This window comes from Accipiter gentilis, chromosome 17, assembly GCF_929443795.1.
Source record: "Accipiter gentilis chromosome 17, bAccGen1.1, whole genome shotgun sequence".
In the NCBI taxonomy this organism is placed as follows: Eukaryota; Metazoa; Chordata; class Aves; order Accipitriformes; family Accipitridae; genus Astur; species Astur gentilis.
In genome coordinates, this window is record NC_064896.1 from 13,728,524 (window position 1) to 13,752,730 (window position 24,207).

General features: G+C 41.6%; 1 protein-coding gene across 15 annotated transcripts in view; it reads right to left on the reverse strand.

Moving 5' to 3' along the window:
* The window catches only part of PTPRJ (protein tyrosine phosphatase receptor type J), a 97,146-nt gene that overhangs the window by 40,349 nt on the left and 32,590 nt on the right, over positions 1–24,207 (reverse strand). Inside the window, exon 2 of one of the 15 annotated variants that reach the window (XM_049821349.1) lies at positions 88–142. The exons of the other annotated variants lie outside the window; for them this stretch is intronic. Within the exon in view, the coding sequence (XP_049677306.1) occupies positions 88–93 (6 nt within the window). The 5' untranslated portion in view covers positions 94–142. The remainder of the gene's footprint in view (positions 1–87; positions 143–24,207) is intronic. 15 annotated transcript variants of the gene reach the window in all.

Consider the following 24,207-nt stretch of genomic DNA (forward strand, 5'->3'; position numbering starts at 1 on the left):
AAAAAAAAAAAAAAAAAAGGTTTTGCACTGCATGCACTTCAGCCAACCATGTTTCATTATGGACTGCAAGAACATGAAGTTACCTACTTTCATTCAAACACTGCTACTCTGGAGGCAGGAATCCATCACCAGCACAGACAACCTAAGCACAGAAGAAACCAAACACAAAAGAATTACCTTATTCCTGACAGAAGTAGATGTTATGGTCAGTCCTTAAACCCAGCGATAATCCTGCACTGAAAGTCAAAAGTACTACAAAAGACAGTAATTAAAAGGGGAAGTCTCTGGTAACATCTTCCATGTTTTTTGATCAAACATCTACCACTGACTATCTCCTAGACAATTTCTCAAATACTGAAGTTAGATGACACAACTTATCAGAATTTAACCTTCATATTTAAATGAAAGAAAATGAATTGCACTTGCGGTGGTGTTAACTCTCACTCCAACCATTTGTATTGCAGGTTTACTGAAAAGGTCTCATCTGAATAACATCCTTTGTACCCTACATTCAAACTACCCACGCTGGAGACTGTAGAGTGAAACAACTGAAGAGGAGGATAGTATTTTGGTTTTTTGTACTCTTTATCCTGATTTAACTAGAATTTCATCCCGAAAGATATTGCCAGTTTTCCTAATATCCCTCTTATCCCTTTTTAACGTATGCTGTACGAAGATCCCTCATGCCCAAATATTAGGACAGTAACGTTTTAAGCTCTTAGACTGTTCTTTTACATACCTCTCCCATGTCATATGAACACTTCATGTATCTATCAAATCTTAGCACCTATAATATGCAGCCCATGAAGTTTCTTTGATTAATTTCATTACTATAAATTTTATTGCCATTCCATCAACAGAACACATCAGAATGTATTTATAGCAACTACCAGAAAAGCTGGGTGTAAACGGTGGCTCAGTCACCCCAGAAACACAGCGACTGCACAGCTACGCAACCCAAAATAGACCAAAACATCATCTTCCAACTGAGATGATCTTCTGCAGAAACAACCTTTCCAATAAAGCACCAGAGCTTCCTCCTTTATTTCAAACACTGAACAGACGCCCGAGAGCCAGAACAGCTTTGAGTAAGGATGAGTTTAAAATGACTAATCATTTCCTCTATTATTATAGAGAGTTTGTGTTGCCTCTTGGATATCTTGTTTGTGTTACCATACAAGCTAGTTCCTTCTACTGCAGTATCACAGCTTTTGGTGCAAAGCTCTTTTTTAAAGCTATAGGCTTATAAAAAAATGCAACAAAACAAAACCCCTCACCTGTCTGAGGGAGACAAGTTTACTTATCAGCTGAACTGGATCCACACCACTCCTGACAAGCCTGAAGACTATATAGCAATAAAGAAACAGGCCCAGCAGATTTTAATAGTGCTGCTTCTGGATGGAACTCCCCCCCCCCCCCCCCCTTGCTGAATCATTTATTCATTAAAAAACACAGTTTCAGGGAAGACTAAACTATTCATGAATTTGGGCTGAACTTACAGAAGGGTTCACTTGAGGACAACCCCCTCTGACTTGCACTGAAACCAACGCAGGAGATCAAAATGAACTATTTCGATCACGACAAAAACGTTCAGATGCTGGGTGCGAGGAATAAAAGCCAAGGCAACAAAGGGCTACATTCAGCTATAGTACAGTGAAAGTAGTTCCCAATAGCCAAATGCTTACAGCACTCTGCTGGCATGCAGCAGATTCAGGTTTAAATCTCCTTGCTGCCTGGCCAACAGACTAACCCTTCTTTATGCAGGTTCACGTTTCGGACAGGCATACTGAGCTGGCTACAGGGCCACCTGCTCGCCGGCCCACAGAGGCGATGGGAAAGCGCAGGGGTTGCAGCTCCCTCTCCAAGAGCCACCAGTGTGTCTTAGACCTGTCCTCCACCATGTGCCCAGTTGCCCTTAACTACCACTGAGCTCGAAACACATTCTTGATGCAAGGGAGACCTGAGGTCAAGCCCCAAAGAAGAAAAAGGGCTTCAACAAAAGACACATGGGGATGTGCCGCTGGGGAAAAACATGGGCTGCCCTCTTCTCCCACTGCCTTCCCGATTCCCTCCCCTGGGGCTCAGTGTTAAAAACACAAACCACACAGGCAAGAAGCCCAACCTAAACCACTCAAACATGAGGTCACACCAAACAGTCAAATTATCTTGAAACTAGCCAAATTGGGGTTTTCTGTGTTTCTGTAAAACTTACCCCTGTCCCCATCAACCCCCTCCCCATACTTTGTTGAATTGCCACAATTTTTTCCCCTTGAAAATTTTTTTTTTTGGGGGGGGGGGAAGCTGTTTTTCACTAAATGCAAAAAAAAATAAAGATGTAGATTTTTGTTTTTATGTTATACCAAAAAAAATAAAATAAAAATCCAGCCACTGCAGAACTGCATGCACTTAAGAGAGGGCAAGTCTGGGACACATTCACATTTTATTAGCACCTACAGGCCAACAGCCCTGGGAGCAGAAAATACTGTAAAAACAATAAATAGACGTTAAAAAGAAGCACTGGGGAAAGGCATCTGTTTGCATGCCGGGGTGGGGAGGCAGCAGCTTACAAATGACAGGCATAAATTGTTCTTTTTCCTTTCTGTTTAGCTTTCTGCGTAATCCCACTAAATAGCAGTAATTTGGGAAACAGCATTAAGTTCCTCTATCAGAGGCCACTCAGTACATTCCCCTCATTCAAAAGCAGCTGGAGCACAATGGTAAGAACATTATTCATTATTTCCTATTGCTTAGGGTGGGACTAAATGCTACTCGACAAGCCTGTGTATCAGATAGAGACATCTATAATATGTTCACTGAAATTAGTATCCTGGGGAGGGAGGGGTCTGAACCATTTAATGCTGGTTTTGTTTATAGGCAAAAATAGTAAGAAGTTAGACCCAAAAAGTCGTCTAATTAATCAAAGTTATGGGCAGGACAACACTATGAAGTGACAGCAGTGAGGTCATGATGCAATGCTCTGATTAACACCAGTAAAGGCGAGTTGATGTATGCACAGCAAAGCAAGATCCTCCAGTCCAGGGTATTTTGGTAATCCATGTTCTAATACATGCTCTAATTGGAGCATTCCCAGCCCTCACAATTAGGCCCAAACAGCTCCTTTTACTATGTTATCTTTACCAGGGAGAAAATACTGTGTTGCAGGTGTAGTTTCTTACCTAGAAAGTGGCCATTCATACACAAAACTACTCTTTCAGTACCCACACAGCTTTCATGAGGCATTATACCCAATTATGTACCAGCAGGGATGCCGTTAGTGATTACTCAAGAGACTAGATGTTTTCAGCTCTATGGCTTCAGACACAAACTTGCAGTCAGCTGAAATGCTGCCCCATTTACCCAAGCTTGCCCATCTCTTGCATCTTTATGATTGATCTGCAAGTTTACACCCCTTGATAATAATGAAAAATAAATAGGTAAATAAAAAAGGGGCCAGCCGCTAAGGTTGAGCTGAGTTTTGCATTTCTCCCATTCAACAGCTTCTGTGAACTGCTTTTCCCACCTGCTGCTCTGACACCTGGCCAAGCTGGCAGGACCCCCAGCCCCATCTCCCAGTCCCGAGTGAGTGCATCAGCAGCCGCTTTGCACAAGAGACCAGGCAGAAGCAGAGGAAAGCCTCCGCCCTGAGGCACAGCTTTTTCAATCACCAGTCAGCATCAAGACTTCTAAAAACAAGATCAAGACAATGAAAGATCTCAGTGATATGATGGGAGCCAAAATTGCCTGGGTTTTTTTGTGTGTGTGCACGCAAATGAATCAAAAGTTCCTGTCTGATAATGTCTTCCACTGCACAACTCCCAGCCAGTGGCACATGCCAGGCTGGGGTGGAGAGCTGCAGACATTCACAGCTCTAACTGGAAGGACACTCAGTGCTTGTCAGGATCAGTGTCTTAGTTCCCAGTCTCCACTCTAGTAACAGCTACTGGAGACAGAGGTGGATAAAAATTTTTTTCATATATATATATAAAATGTATGTGTGCGTTTATTATTTATGTGTAAGAAAGATTTGTATGGTTTAATAAAAATAATCAGTATTTGAGATATCTTTTCTGCTACTGATTCTGGATTAATGTTCCGCTCAAGCAGCAGACCTCTGGTTTTTGCAGGCACTCGATATCTTGTTCCTCCATACACACACACAAAAAGCTGCTTTAAAATAATAGGGGAAGAAAAAAATGTCGACTTTTAGCATTTTTTCCCACAGTTCACCCCACCCCCCCCCAGCCCCACCACCAAGAGCAAGGCCCTAAATATATAAATAGCCTGGCAAGTGTGTAGTATAAACCACACCCCATCTCAGGGCCACTGTCTTAAAGGAAACTATTAATATCAAAAAACCCAGGGATGTGGAGAATGCTGTAAGGCTTGTGCTTGACGTATTTCTGTATCTACTTTTGAAGGACACCAAGTACCTCTCACGAAAATGCTGTACCAGATGCCTTCCCCCCCAGCCCCATTTTATTTTTCATGGACAGAAACTTTTCAGCAGCTCTCCCAGCCCCACTGTTACTTAGCTCCTCCTGAAGCCACAACAGCTTTTAATCAGGAACAGTGGCTAACAGGACATACACCCTGGGATTTGGGGGAGGGAGGGTTCCCCCCCAAAAAAACCCCATACACAGAGTTTCAGGATGTTAAGGCAGGAAGATGCACACAGGACATCTTTTTGCACAACTGAGGTCCCGTCCCACTGCAGAGGGGTTCCTTCCAACCCAAGAGGGATGCGGCTGCCCCAGCATCCAGCTTGCTCAAGGTTTCCAGAGCAATTGTGCCAGCAGGAGCCAGTCTCCCCTCATGCAAGCGGACCCTTGACACCCAGAAGGTACCACATTTCCAAATAAAAATGAAAGCAAACTTCCAGGTAATGCACGCTATTTCTGTGGAGCTCATTGTTATTATAGTTATAGGAAGTTGCTGAGAAGTAAGATCTCGGGAAGCTGAGAAGAGGAATCAGAGCTTTGTGGGACTAAGAAGAATCAGAAAAGTTGCAATAAGATTGCTTAAAAAAAAATAATCCCTTAAGGGCAGGATTAAACCTTGCACTTCAATTATGAAGACAATCCCTACATCCAGGGGAGATGGGGAAGTAATATGGGATTTCTCTCCACAGCTGAATTTTAAGTTCCTTTGTTCTGGTAGAGCTAGATATAGCTACCTTTCACCAGCACTCTCCCCTCTTGCTGCACAGTTTGAGTCACGGGTGGATGCCAGCCTCCATGCCCCCCATAAAAGCAGTTAGCATTTTGCTGTGGATGGAGTGAATAACAAGAAAATAGAACAGGACTCCCCAAGAAGCCAAGACTTTGCTAGCTCTGCTGAAGCTGGAAACTACAAATTCAGCCTGTGCTGTTCTGTGTCTGCTGAAAGCCTTTGAAGTAAATTCTTTGAAGTTGGCCAGAAGCTGCTCTGAACTAGAGAGAGCAATGAGCAGGGTGGCTGGGGGGCCGCCTGGGGGGCTTGATTCCCACACAGTCAAGTCCGAGTCAAGCTTGGATTCAGCAGATATATCTGCATTTTTTTTAAAAAAGTCACCGTTCCTTTTACAGGTAAAAGGAGACTTAAATCCTAACTTACGTTCACAAGACGACCGGTGGGCCAAACTGCAAGTTTCAACAAGTGTAACAAGATACGTAAGTGTGCGCTCAGTTCAGTCTCTCCCACTACTGCAAATATCATCCCTTGAAAAAACACATCTACAATAGGACTGGACTAGACACCAAAAAACTGTTCGCTGTATGCATTTCTGCAGAAATGATGGAAAATTCCCCCCAAACTGCCTGCAGCATTTCTGCTACAGGGACAAAAGAGCACTTAATGCAGGCTTGATTTTCTCAGGGACAAGTAAGAGTAGGAACCATTTAAAAATGGCCTTTTCTGGAATCTGTCTGCAACGCACATCTCTGATCCTCATTTTCAGTATGTAACCTAGTATCAAAAAGCCTGTAGTTTTAAGTGTTACAACTTTGGAGAGTAGAAATAAGAAGTCTGGCTTAAAGTAACAGCCTGCCTGAAAACAACCCTGATCCACTGGGCCCCAAGTAAGCATTATCCCACTGAGCAAGGGGCAAAGGGCCATGATAATAAAAAAAAAAAAAAACCAAACCCGCCAAAAACAGTTGAAAGCATTACACATTAGAAACATTTCATCCTTCTTAGGATGGCTAAGAACCAAGGGAATGGAGGCAGTAACTGCAGTGCTGAACACACGCAGGCAGGCAATTTTTTAGCAAATTGACGGGAATTAGTGAAGTTTCTGTTGCACTGAGTAAGGAATCAGGCACAGCAGACAGCCAGACTTTGGCCAACAGCATTATGAAAGCGTTAGACATGTTTTGATTCCTTAAAAAAAAATAAAAAAAAATTAAAAAATAGTTAAAATGAAACCACTTGCAGGTAGAAGACTGCACCAGGAACAAAGTGCCTGAAATTTTGGGACACTGAGTTTAGTCGTAGTCAAGCATTGCTTCTGTTTTTCCTTTCCCAAAAGCTGTACATTCTTTAATACAACTCATTTCCCTCATAATTTAGGGCTTATTGTAGAAGTGTTTTCCATTCAGTCCCTGACCAGCTGCACATAACAACCAAGAGGACAGATCTAGATTTTCTTTCACTGTTAAGGTTCTCTTGCTGCATTTTATAACCATTACTCATAGGCCTTTTTACAAGCCAGTATTTTTAATAATTATGGTAAGGAAAAGGAACCTGTCAACACTATTTCCTCTTTACTTGCTCTACTAATTTTGTGGCTTTCCGCAACAGTCTAAATCAAATAATTTTCAATTTTGAAATCTAAAAAGTTTCAGGGGTTTTTTTCCTTTAAAGTCTGCCATTTAACACATTAAGCTTTAGAGTACACATACTATTCGAAACACAACATCAGAGCACAGAAAGCAGCAAAATCTTATACTTAAAGGAAAACATCTCCCTGTGATAAAAACAATGGCATATTTATTGTACAGCCCCGAGTGTAAAGTTCTTGTAAGGTTGCTACAAACAGTGCAACAGGTTTCTACCTTATTTTGTCTTGGTGATTTGTACATTAAATTTGCAGAATTTGCAAGACAAGTTGCCAGTGTTACTCTATTCAACCTCACTGGTTTTTTTTGTTGTGGGTTTTTTGTTGTTGTTTCGGGTTTTTTTGGTTTTTTAACTAATTACTCAAGATCTGCAATTTGAAGTCATTTAACAGTTCCGCTGAGCTGCTTTTAGGAACCCTTCTTCTCATCTACTTGCGTACAGAAGCATGACTTGCAAGAAATTACATGAAGAAATATTACAGTTATATTGCAGGAAGAAGAGATTACTCAAAATAAGCACAGCAGCATATGAGTTATGTAAATACATATTTAACTGGCCTGGTGACCATGGCCAGATAATGAAGCCGTGGAGATCTTTATGCAAAAGTAACCTCGGTTAACATCACATTAAAACCACCTAGTGCTATTTTAACAGCTTTCAGTTTCAACACTGTTTAACCAGATAAAGCATGGATCTTAGCACTACGGTCTCTAAGACCGCCTCCAGACACAAGAATTCATTTTCCTTAAGGACACTGTAACACATGAATGAAAAGACTTTGAACTAGACCCTGAGCTAAGCCCTCCCAAGTCACTTGCTGTGTGCTTGTGTATTTAGCATGTCATCAACACAATGAGCCAATAAATTGCTGCCCCTTCCTTCCATGCTTTGTTTTTAAAGGCTTCATTGTATTTTATTTCAGTTTATTTAAGCAAGATTTCTATCACTGCTGGTAAAGAAATGGGCAAGTCTTGTTATGTTTGCAAATATTTTAAAAAGCCTCTGAAAATAGATCTATGTATATTAATTCCTCTGACCTTACAATTTAACAACTTAAAACTTGTTTGTTCAATCTAATCAGCAACCACAGATCAATAAACCTTTAAACCTTGACAAGTTATGGAAATTAATGACATCAGGAGAAGCACTTTTTACATCTTCATTTTTTTCCTGACAATCTCCGAGATCAACAATAAAGCCAGGCAAAACATCAGTTGTAAAACTATTACTGAGCTTGCAGTGCTGTCCTGAACATGCAACCTTTGGGAAAACCTTCACACTGAAGAAAAAAACTTCATGTTAATGAAAAAGTTGAAGGCTAACCACTGCATGTCGTGGGGACTTCTGCAACTCCACAGACACCATATTTGAAGAATGGATCTGACAGTAGCTCCCAAACATTTTTTTCGGATCAGCTGCTCAGGTTCTGATGCATACACAAGGGTCAGCAAGAACTGTTTTGACAGACGTTATCCTATTGCATATACTTTCTGAATCACCCCAGACATTCAAAATAAAAGACATGTGACTTATTTTTCTAACCAACTGCTTACAAGGATTATGGCCTTCATGGGTCATTAGACATGTTCCTGCCCTTTTTCATTGTTTCTGCTGCAGAGTGGAGATGGTACTTCACTACTTCTGAACTTAAATTTAAGAGCAATGACAGAGGAGAAAAAAAAAAAGGGGGGGGGGGGGACACGGGGGACGGACACCAGTAGTTTCAGCACAAGAATTCCCAAAATACACCGAGGAATGCCAAGCCATCTCTTTCTTCCCAAAGCACGGTAAGGCAATAGCAAACAAGAGGAGGAGTTGAGTTTGATAAGGAAAGAGCTGCATCAGAGCTGGGAACTGTGTTTGCTGTTTGTTTCCCTGGTTTTGGGTAAACATCCAAATGTTTGTATGACTAACTGATCCTCATCATTGGATTTGTGTGTAAACTTCCCCATATCAAAACATTTCATCTCCATATATTTAGAAGAGAGGTTTTTTTATGCTTATGAAAGAAAATTAAAAAAAAAAAAAAGCAGCAAAGAAATGGAGCACAGATTACTTTTTTTCAGGTAGAAACTCATAATTAAAATATGGTCAACAAGACCTCAAATAGACTAAAATAGGTAACCTACATCCAACTACACATAAAAAGGCTTGCTTCTATTATGAACAACTGTATACAGAACTCCTCATCAGTTCAGTACTAATGCTTTAGCTGGGCACTTATAGTGGGAAGAGATGGCAAGTGGCAACGGGAGAAAAGAACTTCTGTTTAGCTTTGTTCTTCCCACTCCAACCTGTGATGATCATTTTGGTCCTTTTTAAAGAACAAAGTCTGCATTTTGAGGTCTGTGAACAGATCAAGCACCTCTCTCTGTAGAAGACTATGGACAAGGGGCAAGCTTGCCTCCCATTCCTGATTACACGTAACACTCCTACAACCATTGTCATCACAGACAGCCTGGTGCTCCATTATCCAGGTCCAAATTCCCGCCTACCCACATAGTGCCCCTCGCAAACGTCTGCTCTGCTCCCTTGCCGCTCTGTTTCAGGTGCGGGATGTGGGCAAGCTGAGAACGGGCAAGTCACCATGGAAGCTTGAAATGCTACCAAGCCCAGCTACCAACCCAGTAGTATCTTAAATTACCAGGGCAAATTTTGTCAAAGGACCTTTCAAATCCTTAGGAGAAACCCTTCTGCCTGACTCCTCTGACCAATGTAGCCCAACCACCAGTCCCAGCTCAGGAGCCATCTGCAACACCAGCCTAAGAGAAGAAGAAACTACACCACAGAAAGAGCCCCAGGTTCACCTCCCCTAATATCCTTCCTTAACCATCTCGCACCAAAACAAGACCCAAAAGCCAAGATGGGTTTTTCCCTAGCACTTCTGTTCAAAAAGTTACTACCATCATCTTGCAAATGGATGCTGTTCCCACAAATTAAAATTCAAGGGTACAAAAAAATGACACTGAATGAAGTCTACAGTATTTCTATCTATTTTCACATCACCATTTTCACAGGCAGAGATAAACAGAAAAGAAAGGTGGAGTGGACCCATATGGACATAACATTTGCAAGTGAAAACATCTGGCAACAGTAGCTTAAGACTGTCAGAACAGGAGAGAGGACTTCAGCCTGCTTCATAGCTTTTACTAACTGGTAAAAACTAACAGGCTTTAAACTCTCTCCTAACTAGAAATAGTTGCTTGTCAGCAGGACTATAAGTCTAAAAATCACATTTTTTGTTAAAAGGTGTAATAAATATCTCAGACAACACAAATATTAAGCCTCAAAAGAAACAGAATGTGTTTGGGGAAATAGATAAGAGCCTTTGGGTAAAATAAACAACAAAGAAACAAAAATTAATTCCCTAATGTAAACTGGAGGAGGAAGAAAAAAGATTTTGCCAGTAGATTCCCATGTTCTGACCTCTCCGTGAACTTTAAGTAACCAGTCTGCAATTTCTAACGGCAACAAGAATGGAAAGTGCATAGGAAGATGCTGAAGGATCCCAGTTCTTCCAACTTTTGCTAAACAGTCAAGGCACAAGTCAACTGAAGAAAAAAGTACAGTGCACAAAGTTGCAACACTTTGTTGCACATCACTAAAATACTTCACTGCAAGTATTATAGGTGGAGCAATGGAAGTAACAGATCTTTACATGCCTTAGAGGCCATGGCCCGATTCCTTCTGCAAAGGTTTCTGCACAAAATCTATGCCTTGGAGTTTAGCTAAATGATCAGGTCAAGGGAAAAACAGTTTGATTTAAAAGTGCCAAATACTGGAGAATCTATCACATCCCCATGCTAAATGATTCCGCAGCTTAATTCATTTTTGCATAATCACCTATATCTACCCAAAAGAAAACATGTTGAGACACAAATACTCAAACTATTTTAGTGTACTTGAATGTGTGGATTTTTTCCAGCTCATGCTGAACTAAATAACAAAGCCCATCTGCACCCACTGAATGCATCAGAAAAATTTCACAAGACCTTTAGCAAAGTAGGTGTTTTGCCCTCACATAGTGTAAACAAGCAATAGCTCTCCTCAAGTTAGCGGGTACAAGCCGGTGTTAAAAGTGGCCTAACTTTTACCTTATTCCAATATTTAAGACTACAACGTCTAGATTACACTACACATTCTTATTAAAAGAGGGTTATGTCTAAACAATTAAGACATTAACCTTCGCCACTAATCTCAGGTTCAACAAGACACAAACACATACTAAGACTTGCTTTCAGACCACTCTCCAGAAAAAGCTGGTAAATTCATTTTGTTTTGGCTGGTAGAAAATGCTTCTGCTAGAGGTGTGCAACATTGCCACCACCTAACTTCTATTTTTCTCCAAAAAACAGGTGCAGAAATTATTTTCAAAAGGAAAACTGATTTTGATGCTTGAAAGAGCTTCTAGTCTTTGCAGCTGTAAAGAAAGATTTGAAGTCTGAAACAAACTCATTGATCATCAGCATACTGTCATTACCATCATGCTGGGCTTTGATTTGCTCTGTTAAAATGGTTCAGCCATTTAGCTCTGAAATTGGCATTTGATCCTAGGTTTACGGAGATGGACAATACAACACTGCAGAAGAAACCAAAATGTTATGAATATAACTTTTACTACTGCTATTACAGAATGTAGCTGACCCTACCCCAGCTTTGGTTGCTGCTGAAAGGGGCAAGCCATGCCTCCTCTCCTCAGGCAGTCCTTACTGAGGCACGGTCACTCACCTGACTGCATAGTGAATCTGTTTAAGGAGCTAATTTGGCAGAGAACTTCTTGCCAGAATAATGGGAATAGCTGTCTGGTAGTTGAGCTATCTCACCCAGCCCAACACGGGGTCAGACACGGGCCAGCAGAGTGAAAGGGAGCAGCTCGCGGCACTGGATGACAGCAGGGAAGTCGATGGCCATTAGGTTGGCTCAGCTGTTTCGTAAAGCCTCACCCTCTTGCAAACGTAAAGGAAAAGATCTAGACCTTATCTGCCTCAGTGGCAACTGAGGCTGGAAAATGTTCACCTCCCACCAGCAACAGACACTTCAGAGAGGTGACAAATATTTCAGTGAGGTAAAGGAAGTAAACAGAGTAATTTGCCTGCCTTTCTGTCTGGTGAAAGCTCTACCAGTTGCCTACAAAAGGAAGGCATGTTCTTTACTGACCAGGAATCTCAAAAGCATCCCTTCTACAATCCACTCATTCCCTACCTGCCTGCCTTACCTGTCTTTCTTCTGCCTATGTGACCCAGCTAGCTGAACGCCGTAACAGGGGCAAGTGACTTCTTTAAAACTCACACAGATTAAGGTCCTTTTGTCACAACAGTGTACATTTCTGGACATGAGCACATGCTTTTAGAAATACTGTTTTTGAAAGCACTCATTATTCCAGGTACACTAGTTTATTGTTATCATTACAGAGATGCACAAGGCACTTGCAGAGGGATTATTCTCACAGAGCAGGAATAAATCATCTTTCAGCCAGCACCAACAGTGATATGAATGAACCAGCTGGGAACCACATGATGCGAAGTATTTCATTAGATAACCTGCACTACTCCTTAGTAGAGCTTAGTACAGTTTTTATTCACAACAGAAAAGGTACCATGTGTTCTTTAAGTAATTGCTATAAATACTGCACAAATTAAGAGCTATGAAATACTTGTTTTTAAATAAACTGTCCTCCTTCCTCTGCACAATAATATTTGCAGAGAAGAAAAAATACAGCAGCTAGAAATAGCAGAACTTGAAGAAAGCAGGAGGAAATTCAGCACCCTTTATTTTGCCTCTTCATGCAAATTGTATGTATCTGCACTTCAGTAACACCTAGAAACAGCAACTGGGGCACCGTTCTGCTGAGAACCGTGCTCACATCTGGCAAAAAATGGCTCCTGCCCATTGTCCATCCAACCTAACTACAGTAATACAGTAGGGTCTTTTAGGTAGGTGGCATTTGCAAAGGATTTCCCCCTTTCCCCCAGAGGAAAACTTTAACTCGGTTTCCCACAATACACGATGAATCTACAGCATTTGCCAGACTTAAATACTTCATGGTCCAGCAAAGGATCAGCAAGGAATTCACCTTTTGTGGCACACATGGAGGGTCTAAAATGTAGGAATGTCAAAGTGATATAGTTTACCCTTCCCTGTTTTAGAAGTCATTTCTAAACTGTTGCTTCTTTGGTAAAGAGACTCAAGAAAATTGCTAAGATTCAACGGATGAAGCTTAAGAATTAAAGAAAATACAGCTTTGCAAAAACAGAAAATTAAGTTATATGCAGAAATGCAAAGCTAGCGGCACCAAAAAAAAAAAAAAAAAAAAAATCATCTCATTTCCTTTGGCATAGAAAGAGAACAGGCAAGTGAGATGTCAGAAGAGCTAAGTGGTCACAGGCTGCGATTCCACCTCCCATCATCAACAACCAAAAGACATAAGGGTTCACTTCACTAGACAACCAGACCTTCAGTCTTCCGTTAGAAAGGGAGGAAATTTCACCCAGGGCAGGTGGTGATGCTGAAAAAATATCAATTCTAAGACGAAGGACACAGTAAATAACTAAAGCCCTTCTGAGACAAATGAGGGAGTCAGAAAAAGGGGGCGGGAGAAATAATGACCCTGGAGCTCTTCACAGCTTTGTGAGCCATTTTATGAAATGGTAATTGAACTCCACATAGCTCGTCAAAAACGCATAACATGCTTTCTTAAGTGAGATACTGAGAATATTCTCCCTATTGCTTTAGTAAAGAGAATGAAAAAATACAAAGAAGTCACACAAGAAAAAGAGAAGCTGCATAAAAGTCACAATGTTCAAAACAAACGCAATGGCAGAACCAGTATTAAGTGTGCTTCTTGCATATAATAGAACCTTATTATGTATAATCACAGAATATATTCAAGCAACACAAAATGTCACATATGCATTTAAAGATTAGACAGAAAGCTCAGTGCAAAACAATACACTACCCTGTACAGAGCCTGATGACCAGTAGAAGAAAAGCAGAATTCCTGGTGCTGTACATGCCAAACAAATCATATTACTGTAATCTTTTTTCCAGCATAGTCTTAAGTTCTCTCTATTGATAGAGAGAAAATACAAGTTAACCCTCCATTCACTGAACTCAGCTGGAACAGAATTTTAGCTTAAAAGTTGCACTACTACTTAGATTTTTTTTTCTCATTTTAATTAGTTGCAAATATTTTCAGGTACTTTGTTTATTTCTGAGATTCTACAAAGACTTCTGGGTTTACAGACATTTCTGTTTCCTACAGTACTTTTCCTTCCCCATTTTGTGCGTGACACATGCAACATAAATAAATACACAGAACAAATGTGACACTGACTTGGCCAAGGTGCTTCCAAAAGCTCCAGGAGAAGGACGTACATGTTTTGGTGTTGTTTTTGTTTTTTAAAAAACTTTCACTAATCATCATGTTAGAGGTCACAGCAGTATGAAAAAAAAATCATAAAAAAAATTAAAATCAGAAGAGCTGCTGCTTGGTAACTTCACAACATCTGCTGAATTAGGTCCTTGAGGAATTTAGGCTAAGTTACTACTCAAATCTTCCCAAAAGAACTCCCAGACTATACCAAGTGGCAATTTTTAACCCCCAGAAGCTGTAACTTAAACGCACACCGATACCTTCATTTCTTTTTTCTATATACACACTTGTATTAAACTAACCTCTCAAGACTGGGGTGGAAAACTGAAGTGAAAAAGTGAAATAGAGAGTAACTTCTAAGTGTATATTCATATATACAAAAGGAAGGAAAGTTTAATAAACATTCATAAGTAACACTGAACTACTGAAAGCTAGAGCACATACCCCAAGCTGAATGACACAGTAAGAGCAGAGCATGCCTAACTCTGAGGTTTAGGTTTTATTTCATAAATAATTGTAAAGAAAACATTTATTTTAATATTTAAGATTTCCTTAATATTTAAGGAAAACTAAGGAGAAGATTTAGCCAGCTCTACAACTGCAGAGCTCAGTGAACACATGCAGCTCTGGTGAAATGAAGGAGAGGCAAGAGCCACTAGACCCACCGTTAGCACTGGTGAGGGGATGGGAAAGCATGGGGCAGTGCCTAAGTTCACATCACAGAATTGTGATTTCAGCCGAGTGGCTTCTTGCTGTCATTTACATTAGGGTTGTCTGCCATGAGGTCAGCTGGGCTGTCCTTGGAAGTAAGTGTTAGGTGACACATGGAGAGGTTGCAGAATTAGGAGAACAATGAAGCACACAAAACAAAGCTTCCAAATTCAGAATAATCTGATTTCTGTATGTTTGGTATGCTGAGAGCTTCTCTGTGGCTCACGCAGTGTGTACTCATTGCAATCCCTGGTTATCGATTCTTATTAGATGGTACCGCATGACAGGTGCTACTTTCAAGGATTAAGGGGCAGACAGATGGTTATTTAAGGGGAAATGCTAGGGCCTGTTGAGAACTTTGTTGGTTTAATGAGTACTAGTCCCTCCCCATCCCCTCCAGAATGGAAAAGTCAAGGAAAAAAAGCAAACACTGAGTAAGGTTACTGGTTTCCAATTCGCCGGTGCTTCTTCTAGTTACTCATTAACTTTCACACATATTAACCAAACAATAAAAGGGAGACAGGAACTGGGTTATTTCCCGCTCCCCACCAAGAAGCAAACAGTAGGTTTAGAAGAACCAAAATTGCTTGGGAGAGATGCATCCTTCCATGGACAACAGCAGTATAGCCCAACCCCAGCTGAAAACTCAATGATGGATCCTTACTATCACCGTGGGGCCACAGAGACAGCGAACACATAGTCCCTGAGCCAAAGTTTTATCTAAAAATTCCCATTCTGTAAGGTAGCCAGATATAACTCATCAAGTGATGCCCAGAAAGAAATAAAACAAAAAAATCAGATATTGCTGACCATTCATTTTAACAACTTCATAGCCAAAGTTCCTGCCACATCTGCTTGAGAAACTAGATTACGAAAAAACCCCAACCCAAACAACTCGCACACCACAGAACACCAGTTATCTGTAATTTCAAGCACCTGACCTATGAAAGTATTCTTGTCCGTTTGTAATGCAACCCACTACATCCAGAGCAAGACCTCAAAAGCAGGCCTAAGGGAGGCTATGCCAATGCACAGACTTTGACATCAGATAGGTTTTGACTTCAGCAGCTCTGAGGGTTCAGATTTTGCCCTAGGCAGTATGTGAGGCTCTAGCGACAGCTCAGGGGAAACTCTGTGAGCAGTCCCACAGGTAAGAAGCCAGCTAACAGAGAAGAGCAGTACTGTGATGAGCCCCCAACATCAGGGAGCAAAGGAGTAGGTGCTCCTCATCCACAAGGACACTGAGCCGGTACAGGGTCAGCACCCACCTGAGAAAGATGCCAGCATCGCTGCTGTACCAACAATGCTGGCGCCCCTACAACTGCAATCAAGCAAAATCACAGCAGGTGCTAGAGGATTTCTCCCCACAAAAAGGCTTTATTTCTATCAGCAATGAAAGATGAACAAAACCAAGACCACGAAACACAAACCCCCCTGTTGTGACCCCTAAAATGATGCACAGTCTACAAAAGACAAACTAAAATGGACAGAGCAATGGACCTTTCACTCCCCTTAATTCAATTCTCTCCTTTAAGTCAGTGCACTGTTATTACCCTAGCAATCAGACTATAACACTGAAGTTTTTCAGCTTGATGGTAAAATCATGTAGTGTCCATCCATCTCCAATAATAGCAATATTGAGACAATGAACTCTATTGAGGCATCTAATAAGGCAGATAGTGATTTGCATAGTACATTTTCTGTGACTCTCTGTAATACAACATCTCAAAGACTCAATTCAGACTATTCTCCTTTCCCACAGACATTTAAAAAAAAAGGATTCTTTTACTAGAAAAAGAAACAATGACCCCTCCCATAATAGGAGAAAGCAAAAGATAGGATTTTCCTGCCTCTGATGGTTACACATTTTTGTCTGTGTATTTTTATTTGGTTGGGCTTGCCTTTTTTTAAAAAAAAAAAAAACAACCAAACAAACAAAAAACCTCTATGTGCTTTTTATCTCCGTTGTGGATTGAATGCTCAGAAGTGTATTTCTGATTTTGTTCTAACAGGCTTCTGAGCAGGAAGCACTTTGGAATCCCCACCCACCAGCACAGGCAAATTTCATCTTTAATTCCTGTGCCACAGTCTCTTCCTTTATCTCTCCACATACTTCTCTCCTACGTGACTCACTGAATTATTATTTGCTGGACATACTGGGACATACTGTGGTTCTGTAGATATGCTAGCCTGCTTACGAGTCCTGAGTTTTAGGATGAGTTCTGCAATGTAGTACTTGGGTAAACTTGACAAATCGCTTCCTCTCCAACAGACTGGAACGGCCTTGAAAACAACGTACACACATAATGTCTATGCTGTGCCTCAAAGTTCAGCTCAAATAACATCTCCAAGTACTATCGTATAGAAGCAGTAATGATTATGTCCTTCCTCTTCATAATCCTTCTGCTTTCTCCTCTTTCAGTAAATAATCCTGGACTTTGCCAGTGTTTTATTTAGCACAAGGAAGCACATATATTATTCCTGGAAGTAACTAAGCCACCTCTGCCTATACAGAAGGACGCACACTCAAAATACTGCTTCCCTATACTAAAACAGCTCCTGCCTGCTCTGCCCGCTGTCCCTCGGCATAGTCACAGGCAAGCTCCAGGAGATTTGCTAAATCCTCCATCCCATTGCCTCTGCCAGAGCCCCCAGAAGGAACAATGGGAGGGAACACATATCCATAACTCATCACCCCAACTCCCAGCCTGTGATACGAACATTAATCCACCTTCGGCTGTGAACACAAGCTCTCCGCAGCCACCCCTGGCCAGGGAGCAGAGGAGACAGCCACTGAGCTACCAGGGAGCCCTCGGATGCTCCTGCCATGTCCCACAAAATCAGCAGTGACACACATTCTTCAGATGGCTCAGGCACGAGAGTCTCCCCGGAGAAGACTGAGCCGTAGCACTGCTCTTAGGTTCTTGGGCAACTCCGTGTCGGGCCCCTGTGAAAACAAAACTAGATGGCATTTTTGGCAAGTCAGAGAAGGTCAGCGGAAAGGGAGAAAAAGCTGCCGCACAACAGCCCCAGTGAGGAACAGCGTTGCACTCTTCGTCCAACTTTCTGATTTTATCTGATTATGCCACAGTGTTAACATTGTTTATGGCCCTATTTTGTGTCTGTGAATCACCCGCTCCCAGAGACTCTTCCTCCACCCCAGTTTATAAATAGCACTACATACAGAACCGAGTTTGTGAAGCAAAGGAGACTTGCCGAAACAAAATAATGTATATTGAGCTGACCAAAAAAAAATATAAAAATTTCTTTCAAAAGCCTTTCTCATTTATTTATAGCGCTGGCTAGACAGGCAGATTCCCACATTTTGTAAACCCTGTAGGTCACTATCTCCATTGCTCATTCACAAACAATTCTGCTAAAAAAAATAATCCCTCTGGTTACAACGTAACTTATTCCCAAGCACAATGCTTCTTGGCACACGCCTTTTGAAAAGAAAGATTTTAAAATAAGCAATATTACGTTTTTTTCGTATTTGAAGGCAACATATGCCTAGACCACAGTAAGATAATACGACATTATTTGTATATCTGGAGACATTCAGACTTTGCAACCAACCTCTTGGAGCTCTATCAGTACAAGGTAAGTCAACTTTCTACTATGTCATAGCCGAATGTCACTTAAATTTCTATGGATTGTATTTTCATAGGAAAATACATTCTTGATTGCAAGCATAAAACCCATCACAGGTTTTTTAATTCCCTCTTTTCTCCAGGAGCCATTTGCTTGCAGCGGGAACTTCACAGCGCTATCATGTAGGTAACAAGCAGACAAAGAGATATGTGGCCAAAAGCTTCAGAGAACAGCTTCCTGGAGCTCAGATGCATGACACCTTGTTGAGCCAACACATAACCAGCCGTAGCCCGTGGGATCCAAACAAGCAGAGCCTGGGTATTAGAGAAACCCAAATTCCCCATCAGATGGGCTGGATGGAAAGCAAGCTATCAGGCTCCGCTTCGGCCAGGAAAACCTTCAGTGCTGGTGCTGAACCCCAGGCAGCTCATTCCATCCCCACACTTGGATGTATTTGCAACGCACTAACGTGACACCAGAGAAGGATCTGGACCAGATACACATCGGCCTAGCAAGGGACTGCGGAGCTCAAACACCCATGTCAAACCCACACTTGCAAACATACACCACAACAATGTTCCCACCAGTTCCCCAGCCCTGTTTACCAGGCAGCCACATCAACACTAGTGATGCTAGGGCTGGAAGAAGCCCTTGATTTTTCCACCAATCACAGATATGACAATACATAAAATGCCTGTGAAAAGACATACTGCCCAGATCGATTTAACAGAAAAGCCACTGAAATAACGCTGGCATGTTCTATTGATAAAATTCCTTGCAAGTGCCTAAGGTGAAAGCATTCCAGTACTTTTCTATTCAATTCACCAAATTTTTTCCCTGCAGTTAATCACATGGTTATTTGTCAAGCTCAGGGTTCCTTAATCAGTTGTAGGAGTTAAAACCTGCTACAACAAGGCTCCTCTTTAAAAACAAAGGATGAGAAAAACAATGCACTCAAATGCATATTTCAATAACAGTTACGTGTATTAATATTGTGGTTCTTTTTTATTATTGTATAGACTCAAAAAAAATCAACGGTTTATCATCTTAATAATAAAGGAAAATACCAGTGCCTGGAAAATATCACAGTAAGTCTGGACATCATTTAAGCCAAGTACATGTCTCTCTCTATTCTCCTACTGCTATCTCAACACACAGTTCCTTTTCCTTTAGCCTCTTTCAAACAATACTTGATACTAAGCAAATAAAACTAAACACCAAAATAAATTATTTCTCACTAAAGGCTCATTTCTTCTCTCCTGTTCTACATTCACAAATAGTGTGTATACACAGTCACATAGACACATACACAGACATATATACTTGAACTGGCTAATGCTACTGAAAGTATCCTATTATCTTATAGTTATACAAAAGCTGACTAGTATTCAACATGACTTTCCAGCAGAAGGAGAAAACAAGAGTAGGGTCCTGTTGCAATTAGATAGCAGCACTGGAATTCAGAAAGTCTGAGCTGTGTGTCATCAGTTCACTGCATTACTTCAGACCTTCATGCCTTGTTCTCCACATTTATGAACAGAAACTTTCCCAGGGGCCTCAATACATTGATCTTCATTATCACTCTAAAATACTGACCAAAGGACTTACAGAAGTAATATTTAACCTACCATAACCTCTTTCCATATAAAGAACATGTTTGTAATCACAATCTTTGTTAACATGTCTGATCAACACAGAGGGAACTATGAGACCATAAAATAGGACCATGACACGATAACAACGATGGGAATCTCCCACATAAGTTCTCACTTACACACACAAAGGGGAAACAACTCAAAATCAGGGAGGAAAAAGTAATTTAATTAGAGCCGACTGAAAAGTGAGGCATATGGTTCACGAGAATTTTTGCTTTCAATTAAAACACCCACTTCCTCCTAGGCAAACTAAATAAATCCAAATTAAACTATTCTGTAACATGTATACGCAAAAAAGAAGACAAGCATAACAGAAAATTTGGGTGGAAGCTATACCATATACCACGTGCAATTACAATCCAAGTTCTGCAACAAACACTATTTTGTCACTATACTACACAGGCATTTATCCTTCCCCATCATCACTGCATGTAACTATCCATTTCCCCCACGTTACTAAAACCCATTCCACCCACATATGTAAAATTTGACTTGAGATGTGGGCAGAAAAGGAAAGCAGGAGAGAGAAAGGTGCAAAGAACAGGACTGAATTTTAGAAATAGACTTTTAAAAAGAGAAATCACACTCTGAGGTTTCATATTGATAAAAATACTAAAATATGAAAACAGACAAGCTTCTAAAATGATATGTAGCAGGGAACAGTGTAAAAGATGGGGCCATTAGGGAAGGATTTGCAACCAAAATGACTGACAAATTGCAGTTATGAAGATACAGAGAAGACTTAAGAAAACTGGATACATTTGATTTAGAAATAAGTAGATTGCTAGAAGAGAGACCATCCACACTTGCATTAAGACAATTCAAAGATTTTACAGATTGGGTGGAGCTTTCACCTACTTTAAGTTATAACAGGATTATTTGGCCCAGAGAAGGGAGAATTTAGGGAGGAAAGGTTGCAACAGCGGGCTGTGGCCACAGCTCTGCCAGGGCAGCCCCTCTCAGGTGCACTCAGAGATTTCACCAAAGCATCGCCACAGCAACTGCTGTAACTGAGGATGCCCACGCACACCGAGCATCCAAAACCAGAGCTCGGCTGGGGATGAATGCCTGCAGCAAGACAAGAGGGAGAAGCCAGAAGAGTAGTTTTGTATGAAAGGGAGGAAGGCACCGATGCTCTGAAAAAATCAAGGCCAACTAGTTAAATGAGAAATCTGAATGGTAATAGCACAGGGTGTAATGTGACATTGCCCAGGGCTTCCTAACAGAAGACTCCTTTTCATTTGCTCATAACTTACCTCAAGGGCTTCAATTTGGAGGAAATTTTTAAGACTACATACCAGCATCTGGCTAAACATATTTACTTAATCATGAAATGTTGCCACCAAAATCCTTCAAAACATTGAGAAAATGAGAACGAGGGAAAACATGTTGCTGTGCCATTACTAAACACCCCAGTGACCTTTTTTCCTTCTTATGGTCTGGCAAGAAATGGACTTCCCCTGACTCCTTTAGTCCTCCCTTCACTAAGGTAGCCCTTGCTACTGCTGGGAAAAACTTGCATACATCAGAAACACTTGGGATATCAAAATAAAAAGTCCTACTTGACTTGTGCCTACTGAAGCCTTTGCAGAACTGGAGCAGAAGGAATAAACGCAGCATAAAGCTACTTGGAGAACAACTAAGCTAAATCAAGCACTGAAAGATGCCCTGTAAACAACCCTAACTAACCATCTCATACATGGAAGGAGGGGCAGACTGGGGAAGATGAATGACAGAGAAAAATTAGGTGAAATAACCAGAAGACACATGTCAGGAGGGTGCATGGGAAGGCAGGGAAAGTGGAGCAGGGAGCTGAGCAGGATAGCACAGCAGGAGGTGGAGGCTCTACCAGCCTGGGGTGCATTGCCATGGTACCTGAGTATGGCAGGCCCTGCAATGAATGGTACCCAGGCTCAGCCTTAGGGTTAGGATCTCCAGCCACATCCGTAGTAACAAGGTAGGTCCAAGGTCAAGCCAGGAAGTCAATCCTATGGGACAGGATCCAGGTCAGCAGGGCACCCAGTGGGTCACCTTACCAGGCACCCGCTTAGCTGCAATGCCCCTACAACCCAGCTGGGCAGGCTCTCACCTCAGCTTGAAAGCTTCTCCAAAATCAAAGCAGAGGGAGCATGCTTCTTGGTAAGGCTATATAATAGGGGGAACTGCACAGGGACGTCCTCCATCCTCATCGCAAAATGCAGCCAGGCAAGCTGAAGCTTCTCCAACAGCTCCCTCTGATGAAGGGGGTGGCACTGAGCAAAGGCAGCTAAACACGGTGAGGTGGAGAAGAGTGCGTGCTCTGGGCCCTGCCTGCATCCTTTGGCAAGGGGCAGATTAAAGTCAAATGGGCAGCTTTAATTCCAACACTTCCTAGCTTTTCAGAGATGGATTTTGCAGCCGTAGAAACGTTCCCTAAATACAAACTGTGTGTTTGCACATGTGCATGCTTAAAATAACACACGTTCGGGCATTTCAAAATGGAGACTGCCTTCAAATGCATTTTCACAACAACAAGCAAGGTCGCCCCATTCTTAGCTAGGGAACTTTGAGCAATACCCTGATGTGTGTATATAAGCAAACAGTAGTAGCCGTCACATCCTCCCCTCAATAGTGGTAACTGGAGAGACTGGAGACTTTGCTACTGTGTAGTGCAGCAGACGCATCAGACAGGCTCACTCTTCCTTCAGCTCTCAGATGATCATGGTTTTGACCATCAGCAGACACCGATTATCATCACCTCATTGTAAACAGCATACAGCTGGTAACCTCATGTATCAAGAGCCTGCAAGCTCAACACTAGCTGTCTAGAAATGCCTACTATCACTTTTAAGCAGTACCCAAATTACAGGGGATAGTGTCACATTATCACAGCTGTCAAATGTGCAAAGGTCTGTGGAGGGGATGGTGAATTTTACCTTTCTCTCATTTCAGGAAGGGATGTCTCATCGCAACAGGATCTAATTAAAAAGGAGGCGGACTGGTCAGTTGTATTTCAGAGATTAATATGGTTCAGCTGCATGTAATGAAACAGCACATACTTGGGCACTGCTTCAACAGTTGATACATGCCGTTAACTTACGTAGGCTGCAGCAATCTTGCTCCTCATGTACACTCAGTGTTTACTTATCATCCTCCCCCAACAACCTACTTCCTTTTCTTTAGAAACTTGTCCTTGGTTTTGGTCTTATAGAAATGGACATGAAAGAATGCTTATGCCCCAAACTCAATTAGCCTCTCGTATGGTTGCTTTTCCATGTCCTCCTCAGCTGTACCCAGAACCACACAGTTCGCATTTAGCTCCCTTCATTGCATTAAAGCAGGGATAGGAACATCTCAGATTAAGAGACCTCCAAACACCACCCAATACATATAAACCACAGACTGCCCACAAGACCAGGCACCACGCTATTTGACAACCAGAAACAAACTCTGGGTTTTCCTCCACAGCAAAAAGAAGCACTTGCTGTGCAATCAAAGGCAACAACTGGGTTTGTTTCATTTATGTACAATACACACAGTTTGGAACTTGAACAGCCTGATGGTAGCCATCTACAAAGCAGGCATTTTACTAACATACTGATTTTTGCATCATTTCAATATAACAGGTGTTATCTTTAGCCCTGATTTCTCAACAGGATCTGCACAGCCACATACCATCCCTTCATGGGGTTGGAGGCACAGTTTACTCCCTAGCATCCCAATCCCTCTCACTGCCCCCACTTGCTCCGAGTAGCTGTTTCACAACTCGGACTTGCTCCATGACATGTCAAACATCCAGGATGAAATTTGCTGTCCTGCTAAATGCCTGCCAAAGTTTTGTACTGCCTCAATCACACTCCTACCCCTTTTCCCAAGCACTCCAGTGGTTTACCACAGGCTGCCCTACGTCTAGAGGTGAACATCTATCTCACCACAAGAAACCCTTCCCCATCTGTGCCTGATGTAAGGAATGCCTTTCCTATCTACAAAGCCACCAAGAATTAACCAATTCACTTAGAGAAGAAAGGGACGAGACCCCACAACCCAGCTATTGTCTGATTTATAACCCATTCATGACCAAAA